Here is a 17,868-nt window from a genome sequence, read left to right on the forward strand (position 1 = left end):
ACAGAAACAATTCTTGAAGGCTAGGTGACAAACCAAAAGGACAGGATTTTAATATCCATTGCAAGATGAGCTGAAATACAGAGACAGCAAACACCCCACCCCACCAAAAAGGAGGGGGGAGATACTTGCGAAGAGCCTGGCTGAAATGTACAAGCACAGAACCACTTCTTTCTTTAGCTACCTGCTACACAGTGAAATCTAAAACCTACAAGGCAGACTCTCTGTCAGCAATTTGGAAAAAAGTAATTGGGGAGATGGGAATGTACCCTGTCCAGGGGGGGCTTTTAACAGTTCTGAACTGAAATGTTTTGAAGACGGCAGCCTGGATATTGGTAAAACTCCCAGCAACTGTCAAAGAAAAGGTAAATTTTTTTTTGGAAGGTGGAAAGGAGTCAGTGTTCAGTATGTTTTCAGAAAATATTTAAAACCATTCCAAATCCTCTGAAATGCTCAAAGCAGGACTATGAACACATAAACTGTAAATCTCATTTTCGTATAGGTTTCAAATAAATGACAGAGGCAGTGTATTTTTACTAGACTCTAAATTGAGTATTTTAGAGGTTGATATTTAAATCATTTTCTCTTTTCCATGAACCTGTTGTTAAATACATGACTGCTCTGCCAAAAAGCCTATGTTTTGAGAGGGTTTTTATTCCTTTCTTATTGCCTTTGTTCTACCATGTGACTGCAAGCTACAACATTTGCTGATGAGATCGGTGGTACTCTACAGCTACCATTTATGTCTCATCCAAACCTGCTGTAGCCAGTAAGAATATTCCCACTGATTTTATGTAGTTTCAAATCAGGATTTTATTTCTGATTTAGCTTTCGCTTCAATTGATGTCTCTATTTACTGTGCACTTCAAGCGAGCAAGAATAGTCAATGCTGTTGTGTTCCACTTCCACAAAATAATGGTCAGATGCAATTGTCAGGTTTTAAGTTTAGGAAACACAACACATTCACAGGCTGTACAATTAGAAACACCATCTTACAGACATGCAGCAAGAGGAAATACAACTAATGAGATGTTTGTTTATTTCTTTAACATTCTATTAGAGCAAAGAATCTCTATAATGAGATTATTCCATTTTATCTCTTAATTGTATCCAGATATGCCAAACATATTTACTGCTAGTGGCTTGTATACAGTACAATATTTTAAAGCTAATTATGAAACAGCAGTACTATCGTCACATGATAAAATACTTATTTTTACTGTTATGAATCAATACCATTTTCTAAAATTAATTGTAATTACTTTTTAAATTGGATATAAACCCTGCTAACTCTGAAACAGCTAGTTGTATAATTCTTCTAAATCCAGGATGATATCAGCATAGAATATTTTATTTAAATAGACTGAAAAAAAGGAAAAAAAAGACATTATGCAGTTCCTATATTTGCTGTTACTAAAGCCAGCTGTAAGTCCAGTCTTGAAAGTTTTCAAGTTTTTATTTTTGAACATCTGAAATCTGCCACTGTGTGTGTAAACATGCATACACATCCTCCCAAAACACTGTATGAATAGTTTAATTGTTCACTGAAGAGTAGTTAGCACCTGGCTTTTGTTTGTATTATACCATGTAGCAAGGAAAGCATATTACTTATAGTATTTACACTCACAAATCTCCAGGGCCCAAGAGATCTAGTGGTCTTTTAATTGCTTACACATATAATATAACAAACAATGAAAAAATGCTAAGCAAATAGTTATAAAATAACATATTGAAGTTCTTCTGTTCAAAATCATGGGTGAGTAGATGGTGAAAATCTCAACTTTATCTGTTAGTCACAATTACTTAATTTTTTTTAAAAAATACTGTCCCTGTGTGGTAAGACATCATGAATCTTGATTATACAGCTCAACAACACAAATCACATTTCAGGTATTTGTAATCTGATAGCAAACTAAAATTAACGCTTTGCAGATATTTCAAAATACATGTTTAAGCTCGGTTTTCTTGAAGAAATATTCATAATACAAACAACCAAAGTCCTATCTGAACCCTAAAGCCCTAACCCTAAAAACCCTTACAACCCTAAAAATCCTTACAACCGTAACCCTAAAAACCCTTACAACCGTAACCCTAAAAACCCTACAGCCCTAACCCTAAAAGTCGCTATCTGAATATGGGATACCTTTTCTGACTCTCAATGTAGTGGTAAAGGACAAGAAAGAGGCACCTGGTCACCTCTACTGAATGTAGCAGTAGTTTAAAACTTAGCTGAGTTTCATCCCATCTTAATGTGCACTATTTTTCAACGCTTTTATGCTCGTATTTCATATTTTTCTACATTCAGATGAAAATATATTTAAACAAACTATGGATTAATTAATGCAGTTACATTTTTGATGAGCTAAAATGAATCAGAACAGATAAGATAAATCAGTAATTTCAACTATTTAGAAGGAGATGTCTTACATCTTACTGTTTTATTATAGTAAGGACTTAACTACCTATTAAACTGCCAGTATTTTGGTGGAAGTTAAGTTAGATTCCAATGAGGATTCCACACTTGATGACATATCAGTCAAGTAATTACATGAATAAATACTGCAGAATGCATATCTGGGAGTATCAAGAAATTTTACATCAAGATTATCTTTATCCAGCAACCCACTTTTACAAAAAACAATACATCAGGTATTTTTTCAAGAATATGTACCTTCAGCAAAACTCTGAAGCATCCTTTAGTATCATTATGCAACCGATAAATATTTATGTTAACACTTAACACAGTCTATAAGGACATTAATTTTCTATTTATTTGAAGAGCCTGCATTATCTAGGAAAACTCTTCCAGTATTTCTGTGAGCTAGATTTTCTTGCAGATTATTATTCACTCTAAATTTAAGTCTTTTATCTGCAATGCCAAGTGTTAAATTATGTTGGGTTACTGTCTGTATCGTTCTATTTTAACTGCAGCTCTTCACAGATTAACATTTGAATCCTTTGAATTCAGTAGGATTTTGACAGTAACTCAAGCAGTGCAAGTCTTAGCTCTGTCCACCTAATTGTGACATTCATGAATTTCTAAGCTCTGTATTTGTCTATAGAAAGAGTATTTACCTGCTGTGTGAATCCTGTCACCAGATCCTTGACAGCCATCTTCATCATCGCAGTCCCCACTTGACTCCATTTCTTCGCTTCTTCCACCCCCACTGCCAGCATCCCGGGAAGCCCATCTTTCCAGTTTTAATTTTGCCTTCTCAGCATCCAGCTAAAATGGAAAAAGCAGAAAACCAACAACGGTCAGAATATTTACACAGCTCCTATCTCTGTTGACCAAGCTGGTTTTATAAAGCAACAAGCACTTTCACATAGTCTCCAGAACTGCTCCTCAGGTTGGAGATTATTTCTAGCAGTGACATCCTTGCATTCTGGAGCTAAAGACTATACCATCAAAATTTCTCCACCACAGATGACCAGCAACACCTAACGTCAAACTTTTCATTGAAAACACCATATCATCCAGTATCATCACAGGGAGGGCTGGACCTGTAGGCCACAGTCTGGAGATCATTGGTTAATGGTATTACCATCTGCCACATCTGAGTACTTTTTTACAATTCAAGACCACAGTATAACCTGGCTACCGTTATTTGCTACTTTTCATTATGGGTTTGGTCAGTTGGAAACCTTGGCCCCTAGATATGATTTTTAAGATGCTCTCATTTAAGATGCCTGTATGAACTGTTAAGTTGTTTGTTACATTTCACTTGAAATCTATGTTTTGAACAGACTACAGAAGAAGAAAGCTATAAATCTGAACGTATCATACTGGGTCACACTTACTACAACAATGTATTTACTCCCCAAACTCATCTTTTTGATCTTTGGATATTCTCTCTCCCTTGGTCACTACAAACAGTTGCCTATTATTAGCGCTGTGGGAACAAAAGGATTTTTCATTTCACTGGTAGTTCTGAAACATGAAAAATACTATTCCATTTACAGTCAATCTACATCCAACCTACCTAGGGAACAGCAACACCAGCACTACTTGGGAAGAAATGAATTGACTGGCTTAGTCTAATACATTTTATTATATGGTGTTAGTCAAGGAAGGACGATTCAGAGGATGCCTTGAACCTGTCCCCCACACCTGAGAGGAGCAGCTATTTGCTGAGCTATGTGAGACCTCTCCTGCTGGCACTGTGCCCTTTTCGTACCACACTTCAGCATTTGCTGATGCAAAAGCCAGAACCAAGGTGCTTCACATTCCTTGGTGGAAAGCAGCCTGTGCTTGTGGCAGTAGAGAAGATGGAACAGCTTCTGCAGAAAACAACCCCAAGAGCTGGGCTTTTCCTACAGCTCAGCGACAGGGGAATGCCCTAACTTGGACTGGGCTTTTTCACAACCTGGCTAAGCCACCACCACGACTATCAAGTTTCCGTTCCCCATGCATCCTTCTCTCATTTTGTGAGCAATTACCAATTCCTTTTCTCCATCTTGCTGAGATTTACACTGGGGATGTTGGCTTTGATTTCAAGTGACTATAAGATCCATTCCAGTATTGTGGATCACTCCCTTCACTTAGCTGAAACTCAACCTCCAAAGTATATGAGCATTGTTTTAAACAGCAGCAGCTTGTTTGTCTCCTTCTCAGAGTTACAAAAACCTTGTTTGCATTAGCTCTGCCCCTACAGTATGATGAGGTATGATTAAAACCTGTTATTCAGTTACATGAAAATATTTTACTAAATGGAAAGACTTTGTAACGCTTCTCAAAGTTGGTCACATTCTGGAGCTGTCCAATAGCCTCCACCACATATATCTTCCCCCCAAAGTATCGCAGATTCATTTCAGGCTTTGTGACCTGCTTTAACCTAGAGGACTGTGATTATCCTTGGTGCTGAGTGAAATGTATTTTGAAATGTAGCTTTGAAGATTCAAGCAGTTTTCACACTAAAAAGGAGGTGAGCTGGGAGCTGGGGGAGGAACTAGAGCACAGGGCTAATACAGCCGTGTTAACTGGGTTGAACAGATGACAACAAATGCAGCAATTCCTCCACAGTGGGAAGCTTTTTGTGGTAGCCTCCTTCTTCTTCTGACGCTGCGAGCTGCCATCCTCCTCGCTGGGGCTGACGAAGGCTTGGATCAGTGCAGCAGAGACCCTGTTCTGTGGAGCACCAGACGCCAACTCCTATATGGCAGAACTCTGGAATTTTTCCACCCTTTCACTGCAAGGATCTGTTTGCTCATTCTGAAAACACAAATGACTTCGCACTGCAGTGGCAAGATCTCTAAGTGGGAGGAGAGGGTATGGACTCTAGTGGGGAAGAGCATCAAACACTGTCTAATTGTTACCGCCTGACTGTTAAAAACAAGTTGCCTAATGTTGAGCCTCGGTATTCTAAGGCATAAAGGCTGATGTCATGGCAATACAAAACAACATTTTGTTAAACAATTGGAAAAATTTGCCTATGAGGGAGAAAGATAACTCAGTTCTTTCATAGATTTATTGTGTCCTGACCATATTAGAGAAGACTCATTCATTCTTAGTTATAATGCCTCAGAATGAAAAGAAATGGCTAAGTGGTGAACAGAACAGATGCAAAATTTAATAAAGGCTTTTAATGATTGTTTGCCAGTCAAAGCAGAAATGTTTATTGCCTGTTAAGGCAATCATTCTTTTTGAAAATTTGATTTCATTCAGTGTTCATGGCTCAATCCTGACCCCTGCTCAAAACAAGTAAATACTCAAACCAAGTGTGCACCACTCTTGGAAAAAGACCAAGAAACTGGTTAGCTTTGCAACATGGTGCACTGCAAAGTTTTACTGGGTTCTGGGTTCTTAAGGCCTTCACGACAAAAAGAGACTAAGCATAGTCCATATCTGCATCTCCTGGCCATATTACTCAAAGTTTATCCTGCTCTTTCTAGGCTGGCCAGTACAGAGGCGCGCTGTTACACAGAACCCTTATGGGGAAGCTCAACATTACAACATAGTTCAAGCTCAGGTGCAACCTACCTACCTTTTTCCCCTTGTATACCATTTCTCAACTTTTTGACCTTTGGCTACCATTCACCAAGAGCAATGAACCAGAGCCCAACTCTGTGCACACATACTGGTTTATCTGTAATTAAACTCATTCCAGGAGATGAAGTAGTGCCACTGCATTAGTTAGGAACGCTCATCCCTCCTACACTGCCACATGACTTCAGTGAGAGTTGTTTTAGTGCAGCATCAAAGCGTATGCTAGTATTTCTCCTTCTCCTTTTAAAAGAAGCACAGACACCTTTCTCAAAGGCCTGAGACTGCACTGAAATAGCACAGTGCATCAGGATGGTACAGGGTGCTGGTGCTTTAGAAAAAGTGTCACAACAGAAAAACAACATCCTTTATATTTTTAAAGCTCTGGTAGGTCCAGAAGGTGGGTGTAGGCAGGGCATGTCCCTAATTTTTCGCTGCAGCATTCGAGGCCTCTTCAGAGACAGCCATGACCTGCCCAAATGTCCGAACAATTCTCCTGGCTGCAGGCACCAACCCCAGAACTTCGATTCCCCCCAGAGTGCTGGAAAGCAAACAAGTCCTTTCCCCATGCTGAATGGCAGAGCTCAGAGACTGGAGTCAGTAATGGCATTTATATTATTAAAAACTACTCTTGAACAAGCCTAATTTTGCCAGCTTGTACTCCGCCTGCTGATGCATGATGCAGTCCAGCCATACCTGGCAGCTCTGCACAGCAGGTCCAGCCTGGGATTGCACTGTCCTGATGCTGAGAATTGACACATTGGTTAAATAATTGCAGTGGATTTCAGGTCGCGCATTGGAATTTGTGTTTTTACCTTCATAAAGCAGAAGACATTTGCTGCTTGTGATTCCAGAAGATACTGGAATCTTAACAGCTTAAAAATTAAGTCATCAAGTTTTTGCCTCATCTGAAAGACCATACTTTTTACTCATGAAAAGCTTATGTAAATAGCTCAGAAACTGAAAAATGACTCAAATCAGGAATCTTCCCAGCTGCAGCAGGCTTTGGATCAGCTTCATAACCCTCTAAAGGGTTTTTGAGAAACTCTACAGTCTTTCTGTGGATAGGCTTTAGTATCTGTTTTTGATTCAGCTGAAGGGTAAAAATCCCATATTACTGTTCTGCTCTGAGTCAGACACAGATGACTATGCTGATGCATTTTACTGATTCCAGCAAAGGTTCCAACCTTAAATTATGTTAAAAAACACCAACGTTCTGCTGACATCAGTTTTATGGAGAAGAAAGAAATGGTATCAGCATGGTTGCTGTCTTCCTCCCCTGTTAATCCTTGATGAAGTAGCACACAAAGTCCTGGTCACCCAAAGAGTCCTTCAGAGGCATCAAAGATTACATGCCATGCAACCCCTGAGCTTCCTAATATGAGCCTAATCCTAATTCTCGTTCTGGATCTTTGAGCACAGATGTCTTAGAACATAAATTTGTGGTCATGCTTTTTCCTGAAGGTATGTTCCAGATGAATACTTCCACACATTAATTAAATAATAGCTCTTTAGCTCTGTGAGAACTATTTGATAAAACTGTCAATTTTAATCAATTTCACTGATAAGTCTATTTTCTGAGAGATCATATATGCACATGTATCTGAAGGGACTGCTTGAAGCTGTAGGATAATACCAATTTCAGCAGAAAATAGGTTTTGAAATTATATTTTGCACCACAGTTTTAAGCTTTTCAAGTCAGCGAACACAGCAATGAAAATGGAAGAGAAAGCATTTTTTGAATGAAGCCACTTAAAAGTTGTGTGCTTGGAATATTCAGAGGCAAATCCCATATAATAATTGTTTCCTGAGGAATTTGTTAATTAATTTCCTGCATGACAGATTTCAGTTTGGATGCTTTTCCTCTCTGAAAAGTCAGCTTTGAGGTGAAATCTAACTTCCGTCCACTTCTCATGTGAGCACATGTTTCTGGACTTGCTGTTGTTTCCAGAGATCAAAAAATGACTTACTATATAATGAATTTAGAAATTGTAAGATAAGCTTGATCTTTTTTCAAGATAGTTGCAAGTAGCTGTCTTCTAAAAAATACTTTAGTGACATAAAAACAATTTGCAGAGACAAAGCATTTTGCCAGCTTCTGCCCAAATAATGCACAAAGCCTAATCTTGAAGAGTCATAAATAAATGACTCAATCCTTCCATTCACTTTTTTCTTCAAAAATAAAACTAAAAATCCTTTCTAAACCATTATTAGGTCAGAAATGACTACAACTGAAAAAGACAATGCTCCTTTGTTTTTCATCTATTATATATATTTCTTTGTTAGGGACTGACATATTGCTTTAGGCATAAAGCTGCATTTTACTGCTGTCTTGTGACTGAGCAGATGTTCTGTCATTTCACAAAACAATAGCAATATAACAAATTTTAGACATAAATGCCATATCACTTATTCCAAGAGGGTCCTCTCCTTTGAGATAACATTTATGGTTAATTCTCCTCCACATATGCTCTTAGATCCTTTTAAAAGCATTTGGCGGTTGTTTTTGCTTCTTCTTTTCACATTTATCTAGCTCATATATTATAGCATAAATGAACTTATTTGTCTTCAATCTTGTCAGACATTTTGTTTTTTCTTCCCTTGTCTGCATTTCAGAGAAATCCAAAAGGCCCAGTGCATTATCCCTTCTAGCTTCTTCCAAGAGCAGTACAATTCAGTGAGGTAGCACCACTCAACTCTTGAATCCTTTTTTTAGCTGACAGACAGCTAACCTTCTGGAGCAACTGACATCACCAAAGGTTTCCTTCTGCTGGATTTATTCAGATCCTTACAATAACCTTTGCATCATACATCTTGCTTTACAAGTTACCTGTACAATATTAGAACAATTTAATCCAACAGCTATGCATAATTTATGCAACATGATTAAGAACTTACAATGTTTTTTGAATTGTATTCATGTCTCTCCTGACCAGACCTTTTCCAGCTTGGGAATTGGACCAGTACCGGTAAATTCCTTTGTTTTATGTTTTTCCCTTTCCTCTAAGGAGCTTGCATTTATTTACACTAGATTTCTATCTCTTGTCTCTGTCATTGCTCCTGGTATACATATAAACTGACAGGGAAGGCTCTGTTGAAGCACACGGAAACGTGCAAAGTGCAAGTCCCAAACTAGGCATGCCCACAAAATGGGGACCAAGAGCACCCATACCTCCTCTGCCCCAGAGTATCTCCACTCTACCTATACATAGCATTCTGCAAGTCCTTTGTTTCCTTTCTGTTTTTTTTTTTTTTTTTTTTACCCTTCTTTTGGTTTGTTCTGCTATCAAACTTCTCATGTTACTTGGAAGTGCTTCCACACATTAAATGGCCCATGCGTAGAATAAACACGCCAGGTCTGTCACTAAGCCATGGACCCCTCCTCTATATTTAGAATCATAGAATCATTGAGGTTGGAAAAGACCTTCAAGATCGGCTGGTCCAACCACCCCTCTACTACCAATGTCACCCACCAAACCCTGTCCCTAAGCACCAGGTCCAACCTTTCCTTGAACACCTTTGTTTCTTATGTTGCAGCTCCCCAGGAAGCCTGCCTTATGATAAATTTGAAGTACCTTCAGAACTAGCTGTCCATCTTTTGGGAAGGTCAGGACTTGCTTTTTATCTTAAACCACCTTTTTCAAGCCAAGTAACTTATGCAGTTGATGCTTTTATTTGCTTTGCCCCTCCCCCCCCCCCCAACTCTTTTCTGAAAGAGCACCTATAACCCTACAATGCACATACCTTCCTATCATTTCTGAGGAAGCCTATTGCAACCATTCCTCTTTATTTTCACATGCAACTTTTTCTAACATTTTTTACAGACTTGACTTCTCTACATACTCTTTGCAGTCCTCTGTCCTTGAGGCTTTATATTTGCATAAGTCTTTCTTTACTTGTGATTACCTTTTGTTCTCCTGGTTTATGCAGATTGACTCTTTACCCTCTTCCTCATATTTTTATTGCCAGGTAATACATTAGACACTTTAAGACACTTTAGAATCCATACTTTCATTTATCTTTGAATACTTTTCATTCCCCATCTGTGTCCTTCCTCTTATCCAGCTTCTTCTCACTGACTTCCCGTATAGAAGAAGATTGGAGATTCACACTCCACAGCAGAGAAGCTAAAAGCAGTTATTTCTCTTTCAGTTGATTACAAATGTAATAGAAGTATTTCATCAGAAATGGAAGATAGCTTTTACAAATTCAACTTCTTATACTGCAGTGTTAGTGCTTCTATTTTAGATATTTATGGGTTATGTCTTCTAGCTGCTTTCTAGAGGTGAGTGTACTTCTGCAGAGTGCTAGCACCATGATCAGTTCAGTATTCACTGAATTGAAGTATACAAGCTATGTATGTCCGTATATTTACTGATTACTATGTGAAGAAGCAACAAGAATGTGCACCCACAGAATCTTAAAGTTTTTAACAAAAGCTTTATAATATCAGTTTGGGTAAATTATTACCCAAGAGGTATTAATTGTCAATTACATAAATTGAGCAGAAATAAGAAGACTTATTCTAGTTAATGTTTTAACCAAGCACAACAGCTGTTTAAAGAGAATGAATACAATTTGATTTGAATTTACTAAGACAGACGGGTCAAGGAAGTAAGCAGACATCCCTTCCTGATGTTTTATCTTAGCGTTGGGCTGTAAATTTTTGGTATTATGCAATATGACAAACAAGATCCTGCTCACCTGATGCCTAGTGTGACTGATACAAATACCTTGGGTTATTTCCTGCCACAGGCATGAATTTCAACTTTAGACAGTTAGTGCAGTCTTTTCCAAAAATAAAATTTACTTTTAAATTGCAGTATGTGTAGTCTGAAAATAGAGCATATGGCTAAAAACCTGTTGTGTTATATTAAGACTTTCTGCATCTTGTTCAATTAAAAAAAAAAAAGAAAGGTAAACAATTGTTATAAAAATGTAAGATAAACATTGCAATTCTTGCTAAAGAGTATGCAGGAGTTGCGTATAGAAAATTCTTTGACTCTTCAAAACAGTTCATTTGTGGGAGAGGGGCTGTTTGACCCAAGAGCTTCGGTTGGCAGAGGGCTGCTGAGAATGCCAACAAGGTACTCAGAATGCCAGCGTTGCAAAGTAGTTCTTGCAATGTGGCCCCTTGCAAGAAAATTGTGGGCCACAACATCTCTAGACACAGCTGTGGAGCACAGCATGCACGCACATATTAGTTGGATGACAGTGATACCACCAGTGGGAGCTACACTGATTTTTTACAATAATCCTGATAATGCACTAGACCAGAATGTGTGATTCTCTACAAGGGCAGGCAGCTGGGAGATGAACACACCGTGTCTCTGCAGTGCTGAGATACTAAGGCACCAGGCCAGATCCAGCAAGTGTCATCTCCTGTGCTCTCACAAATGGGCCTGTTCTCTGTTGCTTCTGACACTATTTCTTCACTTTCGGGAAAAAAAAAAAAAAAAAAAGTGGGTTAACTTTAGAGAAGGACTAAAGAAATGACCAGAAAAAATAGACAGACTTCTCTGAGTGGCTGACTGGGAGAATATGAGTATTGTCTATAAATATATTTAGTCTTCCCCTTAAATGTGGAGAGATCTCAGAATATATCTAGCATAGAAATAAAAAGAGGAGAAACAAGCTTTTTAACTATCAGAGTTAGAAGTTTTGGGAGCAGCCTACCAAGAGAAAGATGGGGACAAAAATCGTCAAGTATTTGCGAGACCTGGCTGAATAAATCTGTGAGTGAGTGATGTTCCCTGTGATGTCAATGAGCTGTATGCAATATTTCAGGAGGTCTCCTCCAGGCTTCCATCCTGTGTCTCTACGCTCTGCTAGTTTCTAATATTAGAAAATTGATTTGTAAAACCAAAATCACAAACCGGAACCACTCCTATTAGCCATTAGGAGTGTTATTTCCTTGCTTGTCTGATTTCTGTATGGGCAAATTATGTCCACCTACCGAGTTATGTCCATTCTTTCCTCTAGGCTAAGAATGAAGCCTCTTAGCTGTGCCTGAAGTAAAAACGTGGCTCCAAAAAATGTATTAATTATTGCTGGTGCTTAGTGTGGTTTACAATGTGCTGTTTGACTAGGAGCTCTGACTCATCAGATTTTAGATGTCTAATAATAATGAAGAAACTTCTGTCTGATCAGACTTAGGAAGTACGAAATGAGAAGTGCCTGCAACCAGGAGGCTGGTTGCACTTCGTCAGTCCTTGAATGGCACCCTTCTGACAAGCTGCGTGTTTTATTGGGCTACGTGAGTAAACAGCGGCCTCTCTAAATCATTTAAGGCACAGAACAAACCTTTCTTCTTGCTTTGTACTCAGACAGAAATTACTTTTTTTTTTTTTTCCTTGCAGGAATTTTCATGACATGCTCCAGTGCATGTTAGCTCTGTTTCATGTTCTTGGATTATTATCTGCTTTCAAGCTCTGCGTTGCTGAAGATCATTTTCATAGTATGAGAAGTTTGACATTTCACTGGAAAGACTCGTGAACAATCAGTCTCTCATTATTCAATGGACCCAGGCTTTGGATTTGATGTTTCATGTTAAAACATGACTGAAGCAGCTCGTTTCCTCCATACTAAATCCCAGCAACTGAGCATTAAAATCCAATATGAAATAAAAAATGGAAAACGTGGTAAGAACATCGATAACAATGTCTGTCATTCATTTAAGATGTACTGATGCTGGGAGCTAAATAACAAACTTTTTGTTACATAAACTGACTAGTTTTAATACCACTGCAACCCAAACCTAACTTGAAAAACAATCACACTGTCCCAGTGCCACATCTCTGAAATCCTCACCTTTGCATTTCTAAATGTACTGTATTATTTAGAAGGTGCCACATATGCACAGAAGAAAGGATCAGAGCCTCTGCTGCTGTGAATCAGCAAACTGAATTCAGTGGAGCTGCTCCAATTTATTCCACATGAAGGGCCAGCCCAGACGGTTTCATTTGGGAAAGCAGGGTGTTTTAATGAAACAGACAAACATAGTTCATGTTGCATGAATCTGACAATAAAAGACTCTCTCTTTCCAGATGCTGTGCTCCTATGGCTTCATGGCAACATGTGAGGACATATGACTGGATGTTTTTGCTAAGTCATTTTTATTTAAAAAGGGAAGAAAGAGGGATGTCTGCATGCAGTAGCTGCCACTGAAGCCTTTTTTCCTGTGGCTTTCCTTTTCACTGGTGACTTTCCCATGAAGGCTCTCTGATGTCTCACAACGACTGAGTTCACAGTACAGTCTTTGTACCAGTGAGCCCCTCTCCTCTGCTCACGGAACTTGCAATCTGTTACATTTGGCTAAAATTGGCTAATGGGTTAAAAGCACATGGAAGGAGCAGCAAGCCTAACAGGCAGGGACACACCAGAGCATGCTTGTGTAAGTTGTGTTTGTTTATGGAACCAGGTCAAAATGCAATGCAGAGGCAAATGAACAACTGGCCTTGGCAGATCACTGGGAACATTCCTGGAGATCTGAGCAGTTGCTTTACCTTTCTCAGCATGGGTTTAAATTCTATTCAGGCCTGGAACAGGCACAGCAAATGGAAAAAGGTCGATGCATCGGTCTTCATGGGCTATCATCTTCTCCTCTTACTTTCTCAAAAACCACTAACAAGATAATCTGATCACAAAGATCAAAAGCTCTCTCGTGGTGCGCTGGGGAAAATAACCACATTTTGCCTGCAGTGTATATACCTATAATTCAGGGTTGGGAACCGGCCCACATTTACCAGAGATGTGAACTGGCTTTGAAAGTCTCTCTCTCCATCTCATTCAAACTGTACAAAGGAACTGCTGTTTCCAAGGAGTGGATTGAAAATTTCAGAACAGGACTCTTGATTTTTGCTATGAGCACCTTACTGCAGAATCCTTTTCAGCAGTTTCAGTACATACATGCAACACTCATTTGTCCTGTTGTTTTAAACTTGGCACTTGTCATTTTAGAATGTTTTCAAGTGACAAAGTTCCCATCTAATCAGTTAGAATAATTTTCACTGAAGTCTCTTCCCTGAGATTTCTGAACTTTCTCCATTCCGTTTTTCAGGTCATAAAAACTTGCTTTTTTATTTAATTAAAAATAAAACAATAATCCTGTTTTTGCTCCTGAACATCTCTGTAGACTTCTCCTAAATTTCAAGCAGTGTTCAAGAGGAGCAAAGAAAACAGGTCAGCTCTACTGAAGGTGACAGAGAGGTGTGGACTGGAAATGGCTTCTGTTATACAGAAAGGCGAGCTCATTTTGAATCGGTGATTAACACTCATTACAACTGATCCCATCAAAATGACCTGAGAACTACCACTGGAAGACAGTCACTGTAACACAGAACACTCTACTACTATTCTGCTTTCTCCCTTCTCAGCAAGGTGCTTTAGCTCCCCAGCTCATTTGTACTTGATCCTCTTTGCCCAGCTTCTCTTCACTGTGTGACCCACCCATCTTTTTTTTTTTTCTTCTCATGTAACAGCACCCTCTTTCCCACCTAAATATGGTCACCATCTCAGCTAAGGATGATGACTCTTGGTCACTTCTGCTTGGCTGTTATTATTGGGCTTAATATGTGAAAGCTCTTCTTCCATCAGTTCCTTCTTTCGTTAATTCACTCTGAAGGACTGCAAAGGACCATTGCAATCATCTCATCTGTTTCTTTCCTCCTTAGGCCTCTGAGGAAAGAAGCTTTGCTACTTTTCCATTTTGCTACTGCATGGCCTTTGTACAACTCTAAATCTTTCTTTATGCAGATATTTCTCAGTGGAAACAAGGAGGAACCAACCTCCAGGGATCTCACCACTGACCATGAGCAAGTTTCCCCACAATCTGGGAACTCCTAGATGAGCTAATCAGCAATACATCACTCCAGGTGAGAAATGTGGCCTGGAAAACTCAGACATCTTCAAGGGCAGGCATGCTACTGAGGGACAATTAAGGTGGCTCCAGAAAAGCCCATATTCTGCTTGTAAAGCAGCCTATGCGTACTGCCTGCTCCACCAGGCCTGGCACACTGTTGACTCGAGCCTCCTCGGATTGAAGAGATGTGATTACTATCAACTGCTGGCATTTTGTGCTGATGCTCTGCTTTGCTCCCATTTGATCATGCCCTGAAACTGCAGCAAGAACCAGTAAATACACACATGAGTAATCTGCTTGTTTAAAACAAAACACTACAAATGAGAAATATGGGATTTTAGAACTGACCACAAACTCTGCACTCAAATCAGCATTCTTTCCTGATGCTGAGCTACCACTGAAATGAAGAACAAGTTGTGGCACATCTCAGTTACATACCAACTCAGGAACAACCTTGCTTACTCTAAGTTCAACCCCACAAACGTTCAAGTGTTCACACGCAGCTCTGGAAGGCACAATTATTTGATATGACAAAGGATGATCTAAGCAAACAAAGGCAGACTCCCAGCCACTTGTAAGCTCATTAATATGCATGAGCAATCACATTACAGAGCCTTGATTTTGCCCTGGGCATTTTCCTAACCATGAATCATGAAAAACAAGGAAGAGATGGCACAAGGAGATTATGAAGAATTTACATTTCTAGTATGCCTCATCTGCACGCTGACATCTCTCCCCTCCCAAGGAGCTCAGGCATTGCTGTGCTGAGCCCTGAGTGCTGGCTGCTCCGGCAGCAGCCACGCACGCTGGTACTGACTGCAACCGACAGGGAAGTAAGAGTCCATAAAGAACCGCTGCCTCGACTACTGTATCTGGGGGAGTTGTTTCTTCCCAATCTTTTAAGTATTTTTGAGGTAATACAGCTATACTTCACTGCTGAAACATAACGTGATGTATAGCAAGAACCCCTGCTGTGTGCTTGGTCGTCTGATACTAATTATACATTAAAAAGACGAACTCTATCTTTAGTTTAACTTCAAAGACAAAACTATGCTTCTTACTGTCAAGTATGTAGAACTCACAGCCCTCTTCTGTGATTACAAGTGCAGGAGCAAACATCCAGTGGGAAATCGATGGCAGCTGGAAAGGCTCAAGGAACACCAATGTTTTCTCTCTCTCTTTTCTCTTGCTGGTGCGTAAGTTATGGGGCAGAGCATTGCTACCTAGTCAGATTATTCTGATGTTGAGAATGACTGACCACCAAATCAAAGCCTGCTCACCAATTTCAGCGAAGGTCAGCTCTCAAAATGTTTTCCCTCATCAGTCCCACCCCCCTGCCCTTGTTATTAGAGGGGGACACACAGAGACATGGTCACCAACACAAACAAAGGTACACAGAAAGGATAATTCTCCATGCCCATTTCTTTAGGAAAATAGGCAAAAAGCCCTGTGGAAATTCTGTTCAGATCTACCTTCACCATAAAGTTCTCTGCTATGCTTTATGTCACCTTCCCCAGAGCTTTACCTGGTCTTGTCTATGACTGTAAGCTCTGCAGGGACCGCGTACTCTTTTGGATTTACTACCACGACTGAGGGCTGTTCTTAGCTGGTTCCTTATTTCTTCTGTAATAAACATGATGAATCGTAGTAATTAAAAAGATGCCCCCCTCCCCTTTTTGTTCTTTCATTACTGGATAGATGGTGGGTTTTTCAGTTTGTTTATTTTAATGATGTTTTTTGTTTTTAAGTCTGATCTCAGCACCTCTATAGTGTACACACATCAGACAGAATTCTGCAATTTTAATATAGTGAATGGTGCTTTAATGTCCCCACGTTATAAATTTCATTTCCTCTTATCCCCTTTCATTTGACAGGTTTTTCTCCTGGTGAGTTATATCGTGATTACACATACTGCAAATCTTATTGTGAATATTTAAATAGATGGCATCCTAATTCTCATTCACTTCAGATGTTTTTTGTTAAAGAGAAGGCAATATGGAACCATAATGAAGGACCTTCTTGTCAAATTTTATCTTCAGGGAGGCTTGGATTAATATGAAACACACAGCTGAGGTATCTGTGTTTTGAAGAGCTTGAGAGATTCTTTAATTGCCGCAATCTGTCGTGCCTCTCAGATCAATTTTGCGAAGGTGTTCAGCGTGGCATGGGGTTTGCTGATGATTCTTTGTCTTGTAATGAAGAAATGCTTTGTCTTGTGTCAGATATTAGAGCCACCAACATTCAAATACTCCACAATGGGAAATGAAAGAAGGAATAGTAACAGAAGAATGAAAGCAGAAATGACAGTTGTTGTTAAACATTATAAGGTGATGTTTTATTGTATAATTATGGTTTTTCGTTTGCCTCTGTTCTGTTCATTAGCCAGGAGCCCAGGAGTTTTCTTTCAACAGTTTCTTTAGCCTCACACCTTCTATATAAAGGCAGTTTATTACCATCAAGTAAACTGTGCACCTATGGTGTATGTCCATATGTTTTATATATTCTTTTTTTGGATCTACAGTGGATGTTTTACATTAGTGGCCTCTTTGAAAAAATCCAATCTTTAAAATTTCTCTGAATGTTCTTGATACAGTGGAAGACCCAGCAATAATTAAGGATTCGCTCTGATTTTAATTCCAAGTGGCCAAATAATTCTCCTTAGTATTACTATCAAAAATGAGAATTTACCTCTCAACATGGATGGAACTTCTTTTGGACAAGGAAACTGTCATAAATGTGGTATTTTTTATTAGTAATAAATCATATATGTATTATCTCCATAATAACCTAACACAAAAATCAATGGCCAGGGCAGAGCAGGTCCAGTAACTGGTTTACTTTCCCTATTGTTTGTAAGGAAGGGGTAGCTGCCTGAAACAACCATTATTTTGCTATAATTTTTGTGAAATCTCCCTTCTCCCTGTTACACTTCTCCCAAACAGACCCTTCTAGACAGCACTATATATCCTAGATATACACACTAGGACTTCACATTCATCCCATCTCTTCACTCCATCTCTGCCATGCT

General features: G+C 39.2%; 1 protein-coding gene across 3 annotated transcripts in view; it reads right to left on the minus strand.

The window, feature by feature from the left end:
• LOC118247058 (glypican-5-like) overlaps nt 1–17,868 on the minus strand; it is a 378,790-nt gene that overhangs the window by 96,756 nt on the left and 264,166 nt on the right. For all 3 annotated transcript variants that reach the window (XR_007708644.1, XM_035544740.2, XM_035544741.2), the window contains one exon: nt 3,073–3,223. Coding sequence is in view for 2 of the 3 variants with exons in the window: in XM_035544740.2 (XP_035400633.1) it covers nt 3,073–3,223 (151 nt within the window). In the remaining variant the exon portion in view is untranslated. The remainder of the gene's footprint in view (nt 1–3,072; nt 3,224–17,868) is intronic.

This window comes from Cygnus atratus, chromosome 9 (assembly GCF_013377495.2).
Source record: "Cygnus atratus isolate AKBS03 ecotype Queensland, Australia chromosome 9, CAtr_DNAZoo_HiC_assembly, whole genome shotgun sequence".
Classification (NCBI taxonomy): Eukaryota; Metazoa; Chordata; class Aves; order Anseriformes; family Anatidae; genus Cygnus; species Cygnus atratus.